We start from the raw sequence: 23,752 nt of genomic DNA, 5'->3' as shown, positions 1-23,752 counted from the left end.
ACCAAGAACCACTCAGGATAAAAAGATGAGAGAAAAATGATGTTGTTGCACCTGCCATCCTGGAGCTGACTATTACGTGTATGTGTTCATATACATAATGACAAACTGAAGAAGCACCCTGTATGGAAAAGTCCAGGAAGCTAAGAAGACTTGTGGCTTAGGAACCCAGTCTCTACTGGAAATTCAGGGAAGCTTTTGAGAACAGACTTCTGTACTGAAGACTGAAGGAGAAGGAGTTGAGCTTTCCAGGCAGATGGAATAACGTGCAAAAACTTGGGGTGGGAATGTGATGCGTTCCAGGGACTGAATAAAGGCTGGGGTGCTGGGGAGCAAGGGTGGCAGTGGTAAGAGATCAGGCAGGTAGAGATGCTCTGGCAAAGGTTTCAGTCTTTATCCGAAAGACAATGGGGAGACTGGGATGCGTTTTAAGTATCAGATAGTCCTAATCAAATTCAGCAGGTTTCGTCTTAATCCTTTCACACTCTGATGTAACTACTAGACCAGAGGCCAACAAAAGTGAATGAGCAGGCACTGAGGCTATTGCATAAATCCATGCTGGAAATCATGGCTGTGACCTGGGTCTGGTGGTGGACGAGGGAGGAATGGCCACAGGGAAAGATGTCTGGGAGGTGAGACCTGCCAGGCTTGCTTATGGGGGTGAGAGGGAAGGAGGCTGAGTGTGCTCAGGGTTGGCTGTGAAGTGAATGGCGGCACATGCCCTAAACTCACTGGCTTCAAATATGAAAGGCAAAGCTTTTTATGTTTTTCTTTATTTTAATGTTTATTAGCACTTAATATTTATTAGTATTTTATATAATTAGTATCAATAAGTATGATTCTTTACAAATCAATATAAATAAGAAGTCAGATTTTAAAAATAAATACCATATTTTTCAGACTATAAGACATACTCCTCCCAAATTTGGGAGAAAGTGGGGCTGTCTTATAGAGTGAATGTAGCTTACCTGTCTCTCTGTCAGGGGAACGGGGGCAGTGGTGGAGCAGGTCACAGGTTATTAAATATTTTACCACATTTTTTGCTTCAAAAAAATTTTTCCCTGTTTTCCTCCTTTAAAACCTAGGTGCATCTTATGGTCCAGTGCATCTTATAGTCCTAAAAATATGGTAGTAATTCCACCACTTAAGAGAGAAGCTGTGTTAAGATTTCGTTGGATACATCTCCAGACTTTTCATATACACATATATATGGAAATGCATACTTTTTTTCAAAAACAGGATCACATTAAACATACTATTTGGTGATATGCTTTTATTTATTCAACAGGATGTTGTGATTATATTTCCATTACAAAAAAAAAATACGTTTGTTCCCAAGATGACTTTCAGTTACTGCATATTATTTTATCATATAGAGAAATGCAATTTCTTCAACCAGTCAGTTAATGTTCAGCATTTCTAATTTTGCCCTATTTTAATAGCACTTCAGGGAATATCTTGCTTCCAAGCCTTTGCCCATATCTTACATTATTCACAGATCATTGAATTTCTACCAGAAGATTCATGGGGTCAAAGTTTATGCCTGTCTTCAAGGCTTTAAAACACCTAGCCAGCCTGCCCTCCAGAAAAGTTGCGCTTATAAGTAACAAAGATAACCATAATGGCCAACACTTACAAAGCCCTTACTATGTGCTTTGTAATGTTTCAAGCCATTTACATATACTAACTCATTAATCCTCCTAACAGGACAAGGAAGGTACTAGTATTATCCCCATTGCACACAGAAAACCAGGAGCCCCCAAAATATCTGTTTCCCCATACCCTTGTCAACACTGGGTGTTAATCTCTTTTTTTCTCATTCTGGTAGAGAAAATATGGCATCTCATTTATATCTGGTATGTTGTACATGAATCACTGTGGAATTTCCAACAGCCTTTGGCTTCTGTATCATTCTTCATATTATACAAGGGAGAAAACAAGGCTCAGAAAGTTAGAGTGATGTGCCCAAAGCTACACATCTGAAAAATGATAGAGCTTCAATTTGAAGTGTGTTCTCTTTGGTTCCAGAGTCCATATTCTTTCCTCTGTTATCACACCGCCTCTTTGCCTGGAGACTAGGGCATTTGGAAATTTACTCTTATCCTAAGTAAAATCTGGGAGATTTCAGGATGGGAACTCAGGGACGAATTTACTCTGACCTGCTCCATTTAGCATTTGATGATGGGGTGCCTGGGGGCTGGTACAGAGGTTACTTCCCAGCCTCGTTGGCGCGGTGATGCAGCAAACACATCCAAAAATATGTTAGGAGAGAGAAAGGCCTTTATAATGAGCCTGGGCCTGCCTTTGTCTTGTGAGGTTTTAACTACTGTAATTGCCTGTAGTGTGAAGTAGTGTATTTTTCTATGTATCTATTTTTATTCTGTGTCTATCTGCTTTTTTGTTTTGTTTTGTTTTTTTGTTAACTCACTTGAATCCTGATGGGTATTTTTCTGTAAATAGTGTTGCCTCAGAAAAACACACATTCTCATACACACACACAATAAAAATATGAAGGCTAAATGGAGTAGAATTTATTCTTTAAAAAAAGCTAATGGTAAAGTCTGAGCAGATGACTTCCTAATCCATACTTTATTTAATTGGCTGTATTGAGCCATAGTACAAATTAAGTCTTCTCTGTAATTTATTCTGTCAGATGGTAACCTTCCAAACAATTTGATACTTCATTTAAACATTGGTAAATGGCTCATGGAAATGCTAATGAAAAAAAAAAGGATGTAATGATGATCAGATAAGAAACCCTCTGTTCACAAAATGGGTCCTGTGTGAAATGTCATGAATTAACCTGATTCAATCATTCACTGAACATTTATTGAGCAACTACTTTATGCAGTGTATGTCTTCAGATAACTTGGTTCTTCCTCCTTTCTTTAATTTATCAAATGTTATTTAGCACTTACTGTTCAAAAGGAACAAAATCAGGAGTGAGAATAAAATTGAGGAGAATCAAACATTGATCTTTCCGTTAAGCAGCTAACTAACAACTTTAAAGTGGAGAAAAAAAAACAAGTTCTTTTTGCATAGAATGCTCTTTTCTCCTGATTTTCTGGGTACTCCCCCTTTATTCTTTGAGGCTCAGTCCAAGGTCAGCTCCTTTGTCACTACTTCTCTGATGCCCTTCCTCCTTCTATGTAACAACTTATGCACACCATGAACATAAAGCTGGCCTTGTGATAGTGCCTCCCTGTGGCATGCAATTGCGAGATCCTTAAGGAAGTGACTCTGTTTTAATCATCTGGATAAAAGTAGCGCTTAGTATGAGACCTGGACCATAACAGGTGCTCAATAAATACATATGGTGTGAATAACTCGAGGGATGGGTGAAGGTGAAACAAAATTGAGAATTGTGAAGCATCCTAGATAGAAGAACAAATGCAATGCCATGAGATCTAGGGACAGGTAATATAACTAAGGGAATTGGGACAGTCAGGGAAGGTTCCTTGGATGATGAGCAGGATGTGGGAGCCAGGCCTCAAAACACAAGTGTGGTGTAGTTATGTGGAGTCAACAGAGTGTGAGTCAGGATGAAGAGCTAGATCAGCAGAGAAAACAATGTGACCCATGGCACAGAGGTGGGCAAGTACAGATCCAAAAGTGTGAGTGATGAGTCCTTCAGATTACCTGCAGTCCAGGCTGGCTGAAGTTCACCCAGGAGGGAAGGTCCAACTGGATTGAGGAGTTTGCTCTCTGAACTGTCCTTGGAATTGTTCAGTAAAAATTTTGTCCACAATGTAATAAACAGGGTTCAGAATGGGAGGAATAAATGAAGATTTTGCCAAGAGATAGGGTGTTCTTAAAACCGCTAGTTTTCAAACCAGATATCTGCTTTGGACTTTGGGAGTGTTTTAATATCTAGGGTAAATTTTCCCAAGACAAAAATTGTTTTCCAAGGAAGAAGGGAGGAAGAAGGCTGACCAGAACCTGTCATCCCTTCACCCTCTCCCTCCCACACCAGCCCAGCATTCGCTGCCACCCCCAGAACAACCTGTGAGGCCCCAGGGTCTCCCCACAGAAACACTCTGGGGTGAAGCCATCCTCACCTCATGTCTCCCTCACCTCATGTCTCCAGCCTTTGCTGCTCAACAGATACCACAGATGGCCTAGCTCCTGAGAGTTAGCTTCCAGGTCCTGCTACTTGTCCTTTTCTTTGAGATCCTTGTAGCTGGCCTTTACCCACACCTGATTTATGACCCTCTTTGACCTCAGATACCTGCTGGAAGCCAGAACAGATTCAGCTCTGCCTCCTGACCCAGCAGTCCCCTTTTTCAGCCCAGCCTGCCTGGGGTTATAGTTTTGTTGTTGGATTAGGGAGCCAGGAGTCTAAGGAAAGGAGACCTTGATTCTGCATAATCTTGTTTTCCTTTTTCAAAGCTTCATCATCCTGAGGAGGGAGAATGGGACCTGCATTTAGGATTGGTCCTATCAGAACTCTGTCTGACCGTCAGGCCTTTCATGAATAAAGTCAGAATTGAACTAGATGATGTTTAGTCATCATCTGTTCCAACTGTCTTTGCTTATGCCGATAAAATCTACTTGAAGACCTGGAGCAATTTTGAGGCTCAGTGAATAAGTATTTGCAAGATCCTCTGAGCTGCCAAGATGAATGTGATAATGTGACTGTGGGATTAGCAGGATTCCAATATATTTGTATGTCCAAGTATCTATATTATATCTGCACGGTTAAGGTTGTGGAAAGTGGAGACACATCCTCTCACTGACTCTTAGTTTCCAAATGAATGAGCCACTTTCCGGGCAGTCCTTTTTAACATGTCATAAAATTAACTATAGGAAAAGATAATGTTACAAATATCTTTAAGCAGTTCATGCACACATAGCTACACTCTGCAAGGCAATATTAGGTATCATCAGGCATTAAAAATGTTTTGATTTTAAAACACTTAATGAGGACTCTCTGATAAATTACATCTCCATCTGCCGTCTTGCATCATAGGTGATGTTTTACCATTGCGCAGTCATCTCCAAATCTAATCCCACCAGGAAGACCTCTAATCGCAGTTTAATTTTAGAGCAATATTCCACTTGGCAATCAATAAGGTACTGTCGTCAAACTTTGATTTAACAGGAGACGTGGATAACATTCTTTACATTATGCAGAGAGAGAAATACTTTCAGGAAAGGGAGAGGAGAAAGTCTTTGTCTCCCACTTCCCCTGCTGTCTACCATTCAAGCTCACAGAAGCCTATAAATCAATACCCCCACGTAATGTGAATATAAATCTCATCAATTTTGCATCATTAACACCATGAAAAAGCTACTGCTCTTTGAGCAGTTTTTCTCTGCTAGCTAAATATGTACTCTTAATAAAACAAGAATAAATGGATCCTGATTAGTCTGCCAACAAACACTTCCTTCTTCACCAGACTTACTTGTGTTGAAATCCACTTGAATTATACAGTTGTCTCATATCCATTTGAGCAGCCAGGGTGACTGAGCACTGGCAACACCCCCTAAGCATGACGTCCAGTGGGCAATGGGCAACCTGGGCAGGGCACAAAGCTGAAGGGAGAGTCCCAAGGGGAGTAAAGAGGTTAGTGAATGATCAGACTCTGGAAGGCTAAGGCGTGGCAGCAAATTCTGCAGAGGTGATTCGTAAAGTTGGAAGCCTAGAAAGATGACAACAGGCTACGAATGGATGTTTTGGAAGGCCAGGACCAGTGATGGCCATCCTGAGAAGCAGATGTCCACTGTTGTCAGAGGCTGGCCATGTGATGTGAGAGTCTAATGGCTGAAGGATCTGGAGAGATGGAACAAGACCTCAGACAACATCTACTCCAGTGGTTCCCAGTGTTTTCATAACTTAGTTCCCATTGTGTTACGTGTCTCCCTCCCTGCAGGAACTCAGTGAGGAGTAAGATTCTGTCCATAAAAAGGCATTTATAATCATTCGCTTTCCTATTTGAATTATTTAAACCCATAATGAATTTCCAAAGAGAATCTGCTCAAAGATCAGCTAAGGAGTACAGCAATAACCTGATACAATTCCAAATAAACTTGGCATTTTCATTTGCAAGCACAGTGAAATGTGTAGACCTATGAGCCATAATTATACATTTCTGTTTAGCTTTTTAAAATGTTGAAAATTGCTTGGGAGTTATTTTTATTACCTTTAATGACACCAATAGATCCAGTGCTTCAGATTAGGAGTCACTGATCTGATACAAACATCTCATTTGAGAGAGGAATGAACTGAGGTCCGGAGAGATACAGTGAGTGCCTTATGTTCACATAGTGGCTAGAATTGAAGCTTCTTAATAGCCAGTATAATGGAAAGGCCCTGAAAGTTGTTAAGGATTTTAAGCAGATCATATAATGCCCAGATATATAAATAACCCTTTACAGAGCACTGTTTAATGAGGGTTTCTTTAAGTATGTTTAGTATAGGAAAGTGATTGTAAAGACCACTATCACCAACAGGAGCATTATTTGTTGGAACTTAGATAATAAAGGCAGGAAGGTCAGTTTCAAAAGATTTTCAAAATTACTGAGCAGCTATCCCCATTTCCCTTATTTACAACTATGGGCCAGGCACACAGTAAGGTGCTAGGATGCAGAGATGAGGAAGACAGAGCCTGGTGGGGGAGATGGGCAAGGAAGCAAACCGACAGAGCAGGAAGGTCCGGGAAGGCAGGAGCCCAGGATGCTGTGTGTGAGGAGTCCAGTGCATCAAGAGTTTCACTGTTGTTAGAGACTGAAGTCCCATGGAAACGCAGAAGGGAAGGATTATTTCTTCAGGGAGAGGGAAGTGAAGCCTTGCTCAGGGGAGGTTTCACAGAGGTGGTGCTATTTCCAGTAGCCTTTGGAAGAGAAATAAAATTTGGGGAAATGGATAAAAAAAAAAAATGGGCATTACAGACAGAGGGACCAACTCATGAACAGCTTCAGAGATGTGGGGAACCCCACCTCTAGCCCAAATGGTGACTTTGGCCAAATTAGAAAAAGGGGCTTGTTCCTCAAGACCATCTATCATCACCATCTGTCGGAAAATTGTTGTAACCATGCAAAGCATGGTTCTGTGAGTGTGAATGGCGCCCCTAGTGGATGTACAGTGTACGTCTTCCACCGCAGCCCACCCAGGCGCTGGGTACGTGAATGTATTAAATACCAAACCAGAACTTAGACAGGGCTGTCATGAAGAAAGATACAGCAGAAACCACCACCACAGACGCTCATTCAGCATATGAGCAGTCCTGTTTATCTCTCGGTCACCGCACTAAGACCTCAGAGGGGAGTCTCCATTTCTCAAAGGCAGGCACAGCTCTTTTTCCTTCCATCTGGACCCAACAGCTTTTCCAAAGCCCGTTGGGCCTGTTCACACGTAGCTGAAACACATCTCTTATTGATTAACAGCTCCAAGGGAAAGTCCCCTGAAATATGCTCTTCCTTTTGTCTCCCATAGGCCCTTCAGCATCATCATGCTGTTCACGAAATTTCCTACATTGCCAAGGACATCACAGATCACCGGGCGTTTGGATACGTTTGTGGGAAGGAAGGGAATCACAGATTTGTGGCCATAAAAACAGCCCAGGCGGTGAGTACCCATCGAAGGAGGGCGCCTTTCCTTATATAACTTTACAGGACCGCATAGTCCCGCTGCTGGATTCCGAAAGCCCGCACCAGTGTTTGACTAAGCGATGCTGGGACTCAGGCTCCCATCTGGAGAAGGATACACAGCCATGAAGCAAGGGGACATGCTCACACTCATGCCCATCCAGTTTCGTTGTGGCTTTTTCCTAATGAGTATTTCGTAATGACTAATTATATTCCTTTCTGATTATGCCAAATGGAGGCACAGTATACCAATAAGTTTCCTTGTGTTCATAGCCTCATTTAAAAAGAAAATAAGAGAAAACAAATAGCTATTTTGCAGAAGGCCTACTCCAATTTTATCGTATCCGAAATTACTAATAAATAAAAGCATTGCCTTTATGCTTATGATTAGATTATTATGAATTTACAAATATAATTAGTTGAAGAAATGAACTTTAGCCTAGTGCAATTTGCTAAACCAATATAAACAAGGTAGAATTAATTAAAGATGGAATGCTTTCCATTTAATAGAAAAAGGAAGAACTGTGGGTCATAGTGAAAACAAAAATTGGTGTCTGCAGCTCAGTCCCATCCCCTTATATTAATGCTTTTTTGTACGACATTTTACTCCAGGCTGAACCTGTTATTCTGGACTTGAGAGATCTCTTTCAACTTATTTATGAATTGAAGCAAAGAGAAGAATTGGAAAAAAAGGCACAAAAGGATAAGCAGTGTGAACAAGCTGTGTATCAGGTACACCTGTGAATTTATCCTGGTACCAGAGAAGATCGGGGCTTAACGAAAACAGATGTGAAAACGGGAAGTCAGGGCTTCTCCTCCTCCTGCCAAGTAGAAACAAAGATGAAAGGTTCCCCTGTAAATTACTGGCACAAAAGCAAAGCATTAGAAATGATCCGTTATTCTCTGAAATCTTGAATCCAGAGGAAGATTTCAGGGGAGGACAACGGAAGAAACACAGTTGCTGTTGCTGTTGTTACAAAGGGGTGGGGGTGGCTGCAAGGGTTTTGATGTTTTTCTGTGTATTTTCTGGCTTAATGACCCACCAGCCTCTCCTTCCCAGAGCTGGTTTCTTTACTGTCCTGTAACACAGTCTCACATCTCTCCTTTATGTCCTCTGCTTTGCACCCTCCTTACCCTCACTCTGCTGTAGACAATTCTGGAAGAGGATGTTGAAGATCCTGTGTACCAGGTAATTTCCGAAACCAGTTGGGGTTTTGGGGGCAGGAATGCCTAGGCCTATGGTACAGACATTTTGTCCGAGACCTGAAGCATCCTCTGCCTGCAGAGCCAGGAGAGGGACCTAGGCGATTTCTGAGAGTGAGGACTGCCAGCCCCTCCAAGAGCAAATTTCCATAAACACTAACTGAAGTTTGCCCGGCGTCAGTGACCTGGGACTTGGAGATACGCTTCTCCCTTCTTGCCCCTGCCTCTGCCCCTCCGCAATCTGTCAAAGTCTAATCCCAGAGCTGAATGTTCTCAAGAGTCTCTTGACTTTTCTGAGTTCATTAGAGAGACTGAGTAACGAGGGGATTCCTCTGAGTTAAGAATTAGAGACAGGGACTGACATTTTGACAACATTTGAACACAGACCCAAAGGATGGTTTGTAGGCTTTAGAAAGGCTATGGGGAGAAGTCTCTCAAAGCCCCATGTGGCCAGGCTGTCCCTCTGATTAGCTGGCTCATGCCACAGGTGCTGTTGTGAGGAGGGAACAGGAGATCCCAGAGACATCCCAGCCCGCAGCTTTCTCTGCACTCTCTTCAAGGTTGCAGCCCAGGTGTGTGTAGAGAGGTGACTTCTCTTAGGCTCAAGTATGTGCTCTGTTCAAAGATGCAGAAAAAAGGGAAGGGGAGGCCTCCCCCCACCATGCTTATTCCCAAGGAGAGAAAGAAGCCCCAAAATGGACTTGTTAGACATGAAAGAAAACATATTTCTAACTGGGACACATATGTGTGATAGATGTGCATGTGTCACATAAACATGTATGTGAATGCTTGTTTTCACACAGAAAACTTCTATGACAAAAGTAAAATAATACAGATTTTAAAAGGTAAGATAATGTGGGTCTCTTATAGTAGAAGAATTATCTAGCATAGGAGACAAAGTGAAGTCGAAGGTGCATGTAATGACCTGACCGCCCTTGCTTTACACTGAATGCTGAGGGCGAGGATTTGTTTATAATGGGAGCTCGGCCCTGGCTCACTGGCTTCACCAGCTCACAGGCTCACAGAGAATGAAGAACATAGGCCGTTTTGATATGGCCCGGTTCTTTGCAGGCAGAAACAAACATGCACATGGAAAATTTGATATCCAGTATTTAAAACTGAGAATGTAAATTAAGGTGATATTTCTGGGATGAGGGAGTGTGGGGCTTCTGAGCACTCCAAAGTTGGCTTAGGAACCTGAACCTTAAAGAGCAAAGGAAGGCGACCACTGTAACCCAGAGTTTACACAGTTGGGGTCCATGCAGTCCCAGGAGACATCATTCCCACTCAGCAGTGCCAGCAGAAGCAGGCACTACTAAGATAAATGCCATTGAGTGAGGAGGTTATAACTCCAGAAGGTTCTGCTGGGCTCCATGCAGTCATCACTAAGGACTGGCCATTAGACATTTGTAGTTGCCCTTGGAAAAGACAGAAATGTGCAAGGCCCACTGGTACTTCAATAATTCAGTTGTCACTTTAACATATTTTCACTTGTGCCTATTTCTTTAATGCTCACTGTGATTTGTACCTTGAATTCCAAATGCTTTTTTTCCTCTTTCTTTTTCCTCTGACCTTTCCTTTCTGGCCGCTCCATAATAGTACATTGTGTTTGAGGCTGGACACGAGCCAATCCGTGATCCCGAAACAGAAGAAAACATTTATCAGGTATAATAAAATCACTTCTCTCTCTCAGCGTTGCACCACCACCGATAAATGCTCTGATGGGTCTGAAGGGCCAAGGGCTCTCTCCCACACGCTCCACTTGGTCATTCCAGGCTTGTTAAAATACCTCTGCATGAATTGGCTTTTATTTTCCCTCTAATTTACTGGTAGTTTTCATGCCTGACCATTGAAATGGTTAATGGCCAGTTGGGTACAGTGTTTTAACTTTGAATGGCTCTTAACTATTTTCAGTTGACCCCAAAATCAAATATTCCATTTAACTAAAGTAATCCATTGGAGGGTTATTGTCCATAATATAGCAGAGCGCTTTGTTTCTCAAAAGAATATGCTCATTGAGTTTCTTTAAGCTAACTGCACTACTGAGAATGAAGTGCAAATTCAAAAATGCTACTTGAAAACAACATTGGGAAAATTAACTGAATAAAAGAAAGTAAAGCTAAAGGTTTTACCCCTTCTGAAAGGAAGGTAAATTAATGTTCTTAAATGTCTGCTTATGTGAAAAACCATAAACACACTTTTAATTCATTTAGTTCTCACAAGTATCCTACAAAGTAGGCACCCGAATCCCTCTTTTACAGGGGAGACTGAGACTCAGAGAGGTTGAGTAGTGTTCTCAGGCTGCACAGCTGTTTAGAGCTGAGAGCAAACCCTGACTGGTGTGGGGAAGCCCAGCTTCATCCCCCCTGCTTCCCCACGAAAGAGTCTGAGTAACTACAGCCCAGCAACATGCCCAGCGCACACGACAGCCTCCCATTTTTCACTCATTAGAATTTCAGTCCTAATGTGAAGATGAACATTATAGAGGTAGGAAAATTTTTAATGTATTTCCTAAGTGATTTTAATTTTCTTAATTTACTTAGTTGTGTGGTCTGTTATTGTGCCTTGGGCACGCATTACTTGAGTAATAAAAATAAAACAGATTTTCAGTTTCCATCAAATGTACAGAATTCTAAATGACCGAAGTATAGTGTTAGCTCCATCAACAGCTCAGTTTAAACCAGCCCCATGGAATAATAATCTAAGCACACTTGACCATTGAACAATATGTCCACTTCCACGTGGATTCCTTTCAATAAATACCTGTTCTGGTTCCTGTCTTTGGCTGAGAATCCGCAGATGCAGAGGGCCGACTGCTAGGCAATGATCTGCACCATTTTATATAGGCAACTTGTGCATCTGCCAGTTTTGGTATCCCCGAGGGTGGGGGGTGGGGTTTTCCTGGAACTGATCCCGGTGAATATCCAGGGACAAGGGAGCTTTCAGGGAGTCAGAAGGTATCCACAGGTTAGCACCTGTGCAGCAGTCAGGGTCCCTTGTGTTTTCTATCCATGGAATCTGTCTGGACTGGATTCAGGTGTGAGGTTGTGCTTCTCAGTTTTGTTTAAAAACACCACTGACAAAGTTGCTGCCTTCAAACAGATAAGTTGAATATTTGTCTTCAGTGTCAGATTTTCGAGTACAACCTCTCAGGGTCTGAATATGAGGCCAAGGGAGCCGTGACCAGTTGTTCCTCTGGTTAGAGGAACACCTTTCCTTTTTCTTTTTTAAAAAAGGAAAGGGAGAACACCTTTTCTTTTTCCTTTTTAAAAAGATTTTTGAATTACAGTTTACACTCAATATTATCTTATATTAGTTTCAGGTGTTCAGCGTAGTGGTTACACAGTCATAGACTTTACAAAGTGGTTCCCGGATGTTTCCAGTACCTACCTGGCTCCATACAGTTATTCCAATATTATTGACTGTATTCCCTGTGCTGTATTGTATATCCCCATGTTTATTTTGTAACTGCCAATCTGTACATCTCAATCCCTTCACCTTTTTCACCCAGCACCCCAATCAATGGACAAGTGGATTTTTAAAAACTGGGTGGGGTACATAGAGACAAAGTACAGAGCACCTTTTAAAACAGTAGTCCCTTCAGTATAAGAGGTTTCTGAATTCAGGCTTAGCTGTAGTTGGCAGGACTCCCACTGTATCCTGTGGAGGGCTGTGGGGGACGAGGTTCTGAGCGGGGCATCAGGTGAGTGGAGAACTGGGTTCTAGTTCTGGCTCTGTCACCAACCACCTTTGGCTGACTGGTAGTGGGCAAGGCACTTGCCTTCTCAGAGACTCAGTTTCCCTAATGACAAAATCAGGGAATAATATCTCCCTAACTGACAGGCTGGCATGGGAACGAAACAAGCTCACATGGAGGAAGTACCGAAGAGGCTTCATCTAGGTCACACACTGAGTCCACCGTATGTGGATTCAGGATCTTAGTACAAGTCCCAGCAACACAGCCATTATTCCACGCTGTCAAGTTCCTTTCCTTCTCTGGGCCTCAGTTTACTCATCTGTAAAATGAGTAAATGAAACTGAGGGGTCTCTCAGGCAATGCCCTGTTCTTCTCTTTGCACCTAGTTGCCTCATCATAGGCCTGTGGTTCTTTAGAGGGGCATGATGGCTTGCTCTGCAGGGCAACAGGACCCTTAGAAATGGTAGGTGTGCTGTGTGTGTGCACATGTGGGTGCACACATAGATTTGGTAGCCTTTATGCAGATTGTGGGCCGCTCTGTGAATGAGGGTTTATGTGCAGTATTAAGATACCCCTCACAACAGCCCTGTTATTGCCACATGGCAGATGAGGGACGTCAGGCTCACAGGGTCACAGAGCTACAGGAGGTAGAGCTCTCCACTATCACCAGCTCTCTCTGACCTCTATAAATATTAAATAGATTAATCCCAAGACTCTTTTCAGCTCCAAATGCTGATGCTGAGCTTCACAGTCAGATTCTGTGTTTCAAGTCACTATCTAAAAATCACACTTGTTTTTGAACAGTTCTGACCTCTGAGGATCTCGCTGTCTGTTCATCATTAACAGGAAGGTAGCATTTAAGGGAATGAGTATTTTATCGCCCTCTATTGGAAAAGCCTCTAGTAATTTTCCTTGCCTCCAATTGCCAGGCTAGAGCTCAATTTGCTTAACAAAAGGTAAGCTCTTGGGCCTAAAGACAGGCCTGGGCTTTTAGGAAACTGCTATTAGGAGCCTCATCATTTTTTTAAGGGCCTCCAAGTGTTTTATATCTATTCCTCCTAGGTCAATTGCAATGTGTTTCACACATCAGCTCAGTCCAGGGTAGACTCAAGTTTCATGCCATCTCCTGTTTTCTGGAATAAAGTAAAGCGACCTGGGGCCTAATCCTTTAACTATTTTTTCCTATAAAATAGGGATACAGTGTTATCTGCTTCTGGAAGTGATGTGCAGATGTAAAGCGAGGAGGACAGCACTTGGGACCTAGTGGGGGCTGTGTGAACGTTTCCTTTGCTTCCAGAAGCCATCAGTGTCAGGTGCTGCCCAGGATGCCGTACACTTCATGTATTAACTGAAGTAGGACATGACTTGCTCACCTCATCTTGTCAGAGGGCCCAACAGAAAGCTGCAGCCTCTCCTGACTTCGCTATTTATAACTGCAGCCTAGGGGAGGCGGAGGCTCTCAAGTAAATGTAACCTGTCTTTGAGGTTCACCAATCGCAATTTCCAAACGGGCTTAATAATAGTGATTGTCTTTCTTTTTGCGTACCTTACAAACAGCAGCCATCCCTTTAAAACAACACGGAGCCTCACAGCACAAAGCATTTTTACACCTCACTCAATTTTGACCCTTCCAGTAACTCGGTGAGATAAAAATGGCTGTATGACAATCATTTTAAATATAAGAAGAATCAAGCCCTCCTATTGGAGTGCTGGGTCCATGGCCAGAGCCTCTGATTCTAAACTCAGTGCTCTGGAGTTTCTTAACAAGCTTCCTGCATAAGTGAGATCACAGCTTTCCAGGCAGGCGTCCTCCAGTTTCGTTCATTCAAAAGTCATTTTTAATCGCCCATGATGTGTCAAGTGCATCATTTTTAAATGATAAGTCTCTAGTCCTGTGTCACCCAAGCCTGAAACTGCTTCTCCATGCTATCACTATATCGCTGGACTGAAAGTGTCTTCTGTATGTACAGTACTAAATATATAGTTTTTAGAGTCATTTCACATCTATTAACTTGTTCATTTAAAAAGTGATTATGTGCCCCTAGCAAGTACTTGTGGTCCCCACACTCAAGGAATTTATAGACCAACCCCTTGGATGCTCACAAAAACCAGATGAGGAAACTGAGTTCAGAGGACAGAGTGACCGCTGAGGTCACACAGCCTGTGGCAGAGCCAGGATTAGGAATCAGATTTCCCAGAGTGTTTTGGTCCAGAGCTGTTATCTCTCTACAACATCGCTTACTGAACTGGACTACAGACTGACTGCATGGACCAGCCAGGGGTACAGGAGAGCCAGGACCAACGCTCTGTCCTCATTCCTTTAGCGCCTTTGCCAGTGTTCTGCCTTCAGCACATACGTGGTAAATGTTTGTTGTTTAGACATTTCTTGTTTAACCAGTATTTACAGATGGGAGAACAAGGGTATAAAAGCAGTGGCCTTGCCCTCAGCAAGCTTGCAGAGCAGTGAGAGTACAGAGGAGGACCAGGCAGCTGCAGTGTGGTTTCACAAGTCCTCTATACGATAAAGCACCTTTTACACTCTACCCCAGCAGCCTGGTTTTTTTCATTCCATCTCCCCAGCAGGACAAGGAGCTCCGTTCAATCAGGGGCCATATTCCTCTCGTTTCCTATCATTGTTCCAGGCAAAGCACAGTGCGCAACACCTTATAGGTACTTGGTGGCTTTTATTTTTTAATGGCAGGATGCACCAGAGGTTGCAAGAGTAACAAGAAAGGTTCATCCTGGGCCCGCAGAGTCAGGCAAGTCTTCCAAGAAAATGTCCTGGCTGAGATAAATCTTAAAGGACAAACAGGCAGATTAATATCTCACCCATGGGAGAGCTGGGCAGAAAAGCTTTTTCAATTATGCACAGTTTGGGTTTATCCATCCCACCACTTTTCCTCCATCTGCAGGGATAATTGAGAGTCAGCAGCGGTTCAGCTTGCTAAGTGCCCACAGTGAGCAGTGAATTACAGGGAACAGAAATGCTGTTCATGTTGCTCAGGAAAGGGTGAGCTAGTAGAAATAAAGTGAGGGATGGTAATTTATTGGCCATCATTAACAAGGACTCTGTATGCATTCTTCGAGGATTCCTTTTAGATGGAGCCCAGTTATCAGGAGCAAAGAAACTGCATTCTTCATTGGCTACTGTAAATGAAGATCTTCAAGAGCTGCTCTGAAGTGCATCTTTTGCACAGCCATGCTAATGCATAGACCATTTTCTGCAAGCATTTATTTGCATGAGCTCCTGGGAATGTAGAATGTGATGTCAGAGACAGAAGCTCCCCGAACAGCTGTAGGAACTGTGAGAACAGGGGTGAGATGCAGCTGTCTGTACAGTGCAGCAGTTGAAAGGCAATCTGCCCAGGCTCAGACCCTTGGCTTCCCTGCTCAACGACTGCAGGACCCTCTCCAGGCTTCATTTTGCTCCTCTGGAACACGGGGACGATTATCATCCTTCCCTGATTGACTTGTCTGCATGAGAATGTACATAAACGAATGTTTAAAATAGCTCCTGGCCTATAGAAAGGGCCTTATCAGCGTTAGATCACACCGTTAGTAATAAATGTCTTGTTTGGTAGCCAGGAAGAGCTGGGTTTGCATCTGATTACTTCCTCACTATGAAGCTTCAGACAAGTGGCCCAAACATCTCTGAGTCTCACTTTCCACTAGTTAAAGTGGAGGCTATAATACCAACTTCTTAGGGTGATTGTAAGGGTTTTACAGTTAAATGAGAGTGAAATTGACAAAGGGACTCAAAGAACAGGCCCAAATTCTTCCGTGTCTAAGAATGGTATGGTTACCTGGCCCAAGTCTAAAAGATATTTTTTTCTTTACCATTTCCCACATCCCTCTCTGGAACATTTACCCAGCAGACATACCCAGAACACCTGCTGGGTGTTCGGCACTGTGCCTGCCCTTCAGGGGCTCCTAGTCTGATGAAAGACACGTGAGCAGACATAAAATGACCTCTAGCCAATCCCTCCAGTGCAGGTGTGAGCTGAGCTCTGCCAGGTGCTGGAGAAAAACAACTGTGGGTACTTTCAGTCTGGAATATTTCAGTATAGAGCCCTTGATTGACAAATAAGAAAAGTATTCAATGCACTGTTCTTAGTATTATAAAATGCATTCATGTATATATGGCATTAATGATAAGCTGTCATTCTAACATTTTATGGTACTATGATGCAAATTGTTTTTGATTACTTACTGTCTGTTTTCCAATTTGATCCTCACAATGATCACAATGATCTACTGAGAAGTAGGGCCAATAGCACCTATTTTATAAGAGTGCAGCTCAGAAGAGCTAAGTGACCAGCTTAAGGTGGTCTGGTCAACACGTGGCCCAATCAGCACAGATGGATGAGAAAGAGATGCGTGTTTTTAAAAGACTGAGATTTTTCTTGATTCTAGTCTCATGATCTTCATACCATTTCTGGGTCCTTTTCTTGAACAAAACCTCTGACAATTATCCAGTGGCTTGTATATATCCCAACAGAAGTGGTACTTGGTACTGGGACCTGGGAAGTTGCTATATTTCAAATAGCCTGGATGTCAGTCTTAATATTGAAACCGAAAACTGTCTTCTGATCCCTTTGGACAGCTCAGAGGACCTCTCTAAGCCTCACTTTTGTCTTTAGTGAAGTGGGGATTTTTTTTTTACCACATGGTTGCTGGGGTCTCTGCAGCTTCCTCTTCTGTGACTCTGTGAGGAGCACAAAGGCAGAGACACCTGCAGACGTTTGTTAAATGATTCACACATACCCCCTCCTCATCCAGTTTTCCTGAGAGGAGAAGCCAGGCATGCTGCTTTCACAGCCCCTTCGGTCAGCCCCTGCCTGGGGCCTTAGGGGCTGTTCTCACACACGCATATCCAGACTGGTGTTGAGGTCTGGCTGGTTTGTTCTTTCAAAATGGAGCACCAGTGTTTTGACTGTTGAATTTGATTTTTCTATAGGTTCCCACCAGCCAAAAGAAGGAAGGTGTTTATGATGTGCCAAAAAGTCAACCTGTAAGTGTAAGTATATCTCCTTTCTACTGCTGGGTTCCCGTGACCTGGGTTCATGTGTCTACAACCTGAGGAAAGGAAACCCTCTACTGGATGTGTCATGTCCCATATGACTTTGCTGTGGCTGCATGTGGAGACCCTTCAGTGGTCAGAGGGAAGGGAACACAAGGGACAGAATGGTGGGACTGAGGGAGGGGTGCCAACTGGGAGAAGGTCTGGCTCCACCAGTGGGAGTAAGTTGAATCGTGCAAACCACCAAGCCCAAGGTGTTCCATGGCAAAAGGCTTCAGCCAAAGATTTTATGATACCTGGTCAGGTAGGGGGCAGTGTATTGTTCTGAGATTTTTGTCCTTCCAAGTTGGAAGTGGTTAGAGGTTTCAGAGGGACTGCAGAGGAAGGGCTAGTCAGGACCTTTAGCGTATGTGAGGGTCCAGCCAGAAGACTGGAAAAGGCTGTGCATAGTGGGCTCACGGAGGACCCAGGAAGCACTGTGCCTGTGTGCCAGTGGGACTCCTGGAAGTGTGGGAGGGAAGGGAAATGTCAAGCTCTGTGGTACTGCCTGAAGGCACCCTAGGCCCAGACCTACATTTAGGACTTCCAGTTGGTACTTCGCAGGCAACTTCTCCATATAATTCAGGGAGTACTGGGGAGCCAGGGAGGGCTCTTGAGCAGGGGGACATGAGATTCTGCCATGGCCTATATAAAACTAACAAATAACAACAACTACAAAACTACGGTGTTTAATCACTATTGATTTTAATCAACTCAGTCATGGGTGGAAAGAGTATGGGCTTGAAGTCATACAGACCCTCAGGAACCCTAGCTCTGTCCCTAACAAGCTGCTGGGAGGCTAAAGTGACTCTGTCTGGACCATCGTTACCAGTTCTGGACCCCACATGGTGGGAGACATAGAGACACACCTGCGAGCTTCAAGATCAGATTAAATAGGGGGTTTGAGACCCCATCCCATGAGGAGTAGCTAAAGGACTTAGAAATGGTGGGCCTGGAGAAAAGGGACCATGGAAAAGAAAAGATGGAGAGGGGTGCCCAGAGGGCCATGTACGGAAGACAGGATGTGGCGCTCTGTGTCAGCCAGCTCATGGAACTGAGATTAGTGGGGGCACCACAAGAAAGCCAGGCCCCGCTCCAAGTGAGGGTGATGTTCCGAGGTCACAGTTGTGCAGGACCAGGGAAGCTGAGCTAAGAGTGTGCACTCCCCATCACTGGAGCTGCGCCTGGGAGAATCCACCTGTCAGAAAACTGGGAGCGGGGGATCCAAACATAGAATGGGTAGAAGGGCCAGTGAGCTCTTGATGTCACTCCCACGCCTGAGCTGTTGGATTCTCTGAGTCAGGAGTCTTTCTAGTCTAATCCTTAAGCACCCCCACCCCAGCTCCCCTTGGCCCTTATGACATTTCTTTCTGATGAGGGTCCCTTTCTCTGTCCTACTCTGCCAGTATCTTTCTGAAACCACCATACCCCACCTAAATACTGCTCCCAAAACCCAATGCAGGTAAGTTTTAATGAAAAGAAAAAAGAAAAAAACCATACCCAAAGAAAACCCAAGTCTGGAAACATAGTAGAGGATATACAATGAGGTGCCACTCAGAGAAAAAGCCATTTTTCTCCCTGAGGCCTTTGCATTTAATCAAGCCATCTTGTCACTGAGACCCTGGTCTTTCCTGTTTCAGTTTGGTCCAGACACCATGACACAGCTCCCTAAAATTCTATTTATGCCTAAATTGCCTTACTGACCCCTAAAAGGTTTACATATGGGGGGAAACAGGCTTCATGTGCTACCTTGGTTTTGGCAAATTTATTAACCAGCTTGGCCACACTATCTCCATGCTTAATGGCTCAAAAGAATTCAAGCTCCTTGGCCTGTACAGCATACCTGGCACTTGGGTCCTGGGTACAGCCTATATCTCTGTCTGCTCCCTCCTGGTCCAGCTCTACTGAACTCTACGGTTTCCTGAAGCAGTCTCGCCCTCCCCCACCCTCTCTGCAGCCCACCCCAACAGTCCTTAGCTTCAAGCTCTGCTCTCAGGGAGACTCTCTGGGTGTCTGCTCCACACAGTGTCAGCAGAGTGCCCCTGCCTCTGTGGCTCTGTACCCTATCATTCCAGTATTAATAGCCTTTACCACACAGCGTCAGATTGCTGCTGCTTCCCCATCACTTCCAGGAGCTTCCTGAGGCCCTTGTGTTTCCAGAAGCAAGCCCAGGGCCTGGCCTGTGGAAGCCAGGCACAACACAGCTGCTCTGGGGGTATTTAATGGATGTATGAATGACCTTAGCCTGCAGTAGGAATTAGTAAAAATCCCCAGCACTCTTAATGGGAATTCTCTGTCTGTCTGACTCTGAAAGAGTCATTCAGAGGAATAAGGTTTTGGTGGAAAATATCTGGGCCACCTGAAGGGCCTACAGCGGCTCCCAACCTGCTGTTCCCACAGAATCCTGGGTGCATCTGATGGTGATGATGGTTTTTCCGTGAATGATTTCAACATTTCTAAAAGTCTAAAAGAGGCAGCAGGTAAAAATCTCAGGTGCTGATAGAGAAGCAGATGGATGCATTTGGAATGTCAGCTCCTGTTCTTACTACCTGTGGGACTCCTGACAAGTTTCCTTGCCCCTCCAAGTCTCAGTGTTCTCATCTACCAAAGAGCTTATTGCATCTAACTTGTGAGGTGATTTTGAGGGGAAAATGTATTGGAAAGTTGGTCCCACTTGCTAAAACCTCTCACAAGTACTTTAAATACCCTACGCCTTTCCCTGTCTGGGATCTCCCTGTTCTCTAGGCTTCTTCCTGTAGACCTTCCCTGATGAGGGACCTCCTGTAAATCTCCCTGATGACGGACCTTCCCTAGGATGCCTCTGTGCTGTGCAGTCCCTGCCATGATCTCCCTTCTTGCTTCCTCACTGCCTGCTCTTTAGCCAAAAAGACAAGTACAGCCAAAGTAATGTGCGTGAAGCAGGGACTCAGCAGACTTCCATAAATTCCCTGCAAGAAGAGACACTGACCAGTGGCCTGTTGCTCTAGCTAACATCCAGTTTCTTTTTCCTTGGGTCCACATCTATGCAAAACTCCGGTAAGAGACTCAGCTGTCTTTAGAGGAAACCTCAAACCAGCCCAGGAAGAAACAGCCTGATCCTCAGAGTTAGATCAGGGTGTGCTCTCATCCTGGCCACCACTTAAGGGTCCTTAAGCAGCTTCTTACATCTCTAAGCCTCATTGCTGTCCTCTGTGAAAGGAAAGTAATGCCTACCTTGTGTGTTTATTTGGAGGATTAAAGGAAACATTTATGTAAAACCCTTAACAGGGGATATGGATTAGATTAAATGAGAGCATTTCTATTTGTTGCTGTTATAAGCAGTGCACCAGCAAACAGTTCTCATGGAGCTGGGAGTGCCAGGTACCCTAGATGATGACACTTCTTCTCTGGGAAGACTTCCGAATCCCAGTGTAAGCAGCCCCTCTGGGATACCTCTGTGCTCCTCTTTGCAATGATCACAGTGGATTGTTGTTTTCTTTTACATATCCATGGGGGCCATTGGTCTGTGGACTCCTTACAAGCCTTGACTTTGGAGTTAATGACAGTACCAGCCTAAGAGTTTTTGTGTTAGGACTCAATGAGCTTAGGTATGTGAGTCAGCACAGTGCTTGTGAAGAGGGAAGATTCAGTAGCTGTGAGATATTATTCTTCATGTTTTCCCTACTTTGAGGGAAGTTCCTTGAGGACAGGAATAACTTTTTCCTTAACTGAGAACATGCTTATTGATCTCAGGGAGGGAGGGAAGCAGAGAGGGAGGAAGCAAGAGAGAGAGAGACATCAATGTGAGAGAGAGAAACATGGACTGCTTGCCTCCCATATGCGCCCTGAATGAGGATCGAACCCACAACCTAGGTATGTGTCCTGACCTAGAATCAAACCTGCAACCTTTGGGTGTATAGAACAATGCTCCAATCAACAGAGCCACCCAGCCAGGGCAAGCATAACTTTTAATCATCATTATTTCTGAAGTAACTCTTATTAGGATTTCCGGTCTCTGAGATTTTGATGGTGGACTCTTCCCCACCCCTCAAAAAAAAATGTGTGCACATGAAAATTATTGTAGACCTTGAAGCCAATGGGATCCCTCAATATCATCATCTAGGACCCCTGTCCTAAAGCCTCAGTCACTGGCTCATCTTCACTCTTCCATGGACAGAGATAGCCTCAGTAAGGTGGCAAATTTGATGTATTGGGTTCCAGAGTTTTAGGACAGCAGAAGTTAGAAATCATTGTTTCCTATTGGCCTTACCTGACCTAATGCATCAACTTATGGGAGCAAAGTATTTTTTTATTATCTAGCCCTAGGTCCAAAGAGAAAGCCATCTGTATCTCTTGACTCTCCCCCCCCATGTCCACTGGCCCCAGCCCTAGTCTCACACTACCTTGCTCCTTAACTGTGGAGCTCAGCTATACTGTCTCCTTCCATGTTCTGCTTTTACAAATAACATGTTAGGATGCTTTTGTTTGTTTATTTTCATTTGGACCTGTAATGTCCCCTTCTCCTAACAGATTTGTTCTTAGGATCGTGCTGTGCTCCCCTCCACTGTTTCCTAGGGACTCTGAGCCAAGATAAGGCTTAACCCCACTCACTTCTGGGTATACGTGTACAATTTAACTCCTCCTCGTCAGGGCAGCCGGAAGCTCTGCAGAGGGGCTGATTTCTCCTATGTCTTAAATAAACAGGTATAATTTTTATGTCAAGATCTCTGAAACCCAGTGGCATAAATGCTGGCTGACAGGAAATGTTAGATGGCTAGAGAGGCAAGGACATTCAAGCAAAAGGGTATACTTTGGGCAAAGCTTTGAAGGATGGGCAGGATCAGAATTCACAAAAGAGAAACAGAGTACCTTCTGGGAAGGTCACTGAGGTCCCCCTGGCTCTTGGGCTTATACTACCCATACTTAGCAGCAGTCAGAGTTGATTAATTTATCATCAACTTTCATCTTTCTGTTCTGCCTGAAAAGGAGCCACACTGGGAGAAACTGATAGAAATCCTGACCACATTTTAAGCCAAGGCTACCTTAGCTATGGAAAAAGCACATAGACTTAATTGAGCATCTGCTGTTGGTGCTCATGGACCAACTTGGTTCCGATCTTGGCTTATGTTTCAGTAATCACAATTGTGGGAGGTAGGTGCCATTTCAATAAGGAAGCAGAGTCTTCTAGAGGTCACGTAACTTACCCAGTATCACAAAGCTGGTAAGTGGCAGAGCCAGAATTTGAACCCTAAGTTGTTCTGACTCAGGCACCCACACAATTTCCACTAAAACATACTGCCTTTGAGGTTAAAGAAAATGCAGAGCCCTTCATCTCCTCACCGTCACCTTCATCAGAATCAATGCCTACGCCTCAGTTCCTCTCACCCATTACTCATTGTTTTTGAGTCTTTACAGCACTTAAGTTTCAGGGGGCCCAGCACTCAGCTGCTGGCTATGAACACCTCTCTCCCTCCTTTAGATTGAGTTTGATGAGTCATGGCCATGTCTAATTCATTTCCAAACCCCCTGTCTTTGCCTGGCACACTGCTTTCATCATCCTGGCATTAAAAGGTATTTGTGAGTCACGAAGAACAAATCTCAGTGCAAGCTGCCCATCTCTGAAGATCAGAAATCTTCTTATTTTGCCACTTCTGTCTCCTACCCTCCAAACGCTGGTGTGTTTCTTTATGAGACCCCATCCCACCCCACAGTCAGAACTCAGTTGATTTTCTTTGCTCTAGATTTAATTCAGTTTCCCTGCTGCAAATGTAGGAAGAGTCAATCCATTAATGTGAAGAATTTCTCTGGACAACTGTTCCCTACAACACCCCCCCCCCCCAATCCATTTTTCATGGCAAATAAATTTTCATTCACAATTCAGCAGTTGGTTTTTCCTTTCTTTTGAAATCTGGATCAAGATGTTGTATAATTGGATTAAATCTAGTCTGAACATTTGTCAGTTTCACTTCCTCATTAAGCACCACATTGTAGAGAAATTATAATTATTGCGACACCGTTAACATAGCTGTCACACCAGAGGAGGCTGTCCTGAAGTAAGGGAAAGGAATCTGAATCTACGTATGCCCACAAACGACATAGGATTTTAATGTTTTGATGTTTCTTAAGTGGGCTTTCTTTTAGCTACACGTATAAATTGTTCTGAGATAGAATGCTGAGTTCCTAAAAATCCTAGAGCTTGTAGGAACATTGCAAGATACCCTCTGGTTCAG

At 43.8% G+C, this 23,752-nt stretch overlaps 1 protein-coding gene across 8 annotated transcripts in view; it reads left to right on the top strand.

Annotated features, from left to right (window-relative positions):
• DAB1 (DAB adaptor protein 1) overlaps positions 1-23,752 on the top strand; it is a 1,095,315-nt gene that overhangs the window by 1,018,435 nt on the left and 53,128 nt on the right. For 6 of the 8 annotated variants that reach the window (XM_036026162.1, XM_028512523.1, XM_036026161.1 and 3 more), the window contains 5 exons: positions 7,433-7,564; positions 8,197-8,316; positions 8,735-8,773; positions 10,387-10,452; positions 17,442-17,501. In XM_036026162.1, coding sequence (XP_035882055.1) covers positions 7,433-7,564; positions 8,197-8,316; positions 8,735-8,773; positions 10,387-10,452; positions 17,442-17,501 — 417 coding nt within the window. The remainder of the gene's footprint in view (positions 1-7,432; positions 7,565-8,196; positions 8,317-8,734; positions 8,774-10,386; positions 10,453-17,441; positions 17,502-23,752) is intronic. The other 2 variants (XM_036026165.1, XM_036026166.1) reach the window with 1 other exon arrangement.

Source organism: Phyllostomus discolor, chromosome 5 (genome assembly GCF_004126475.2).
Source record: "Phyllostomus discolor isolate MPI-MPIP mPhyDis1 chromosome 5, mPhyDis1.pri.v3, whole genome shotgun sequence".
NCBI lineage: Eukaryota > Metazoa > Chordata > Mammalia > Chiroptera > Phyllostomidae > Phyllostomus > Phyllostomus discolor.
This window is presented reverse-complemented; position numbering and strand designations above follow the sequence as displayed.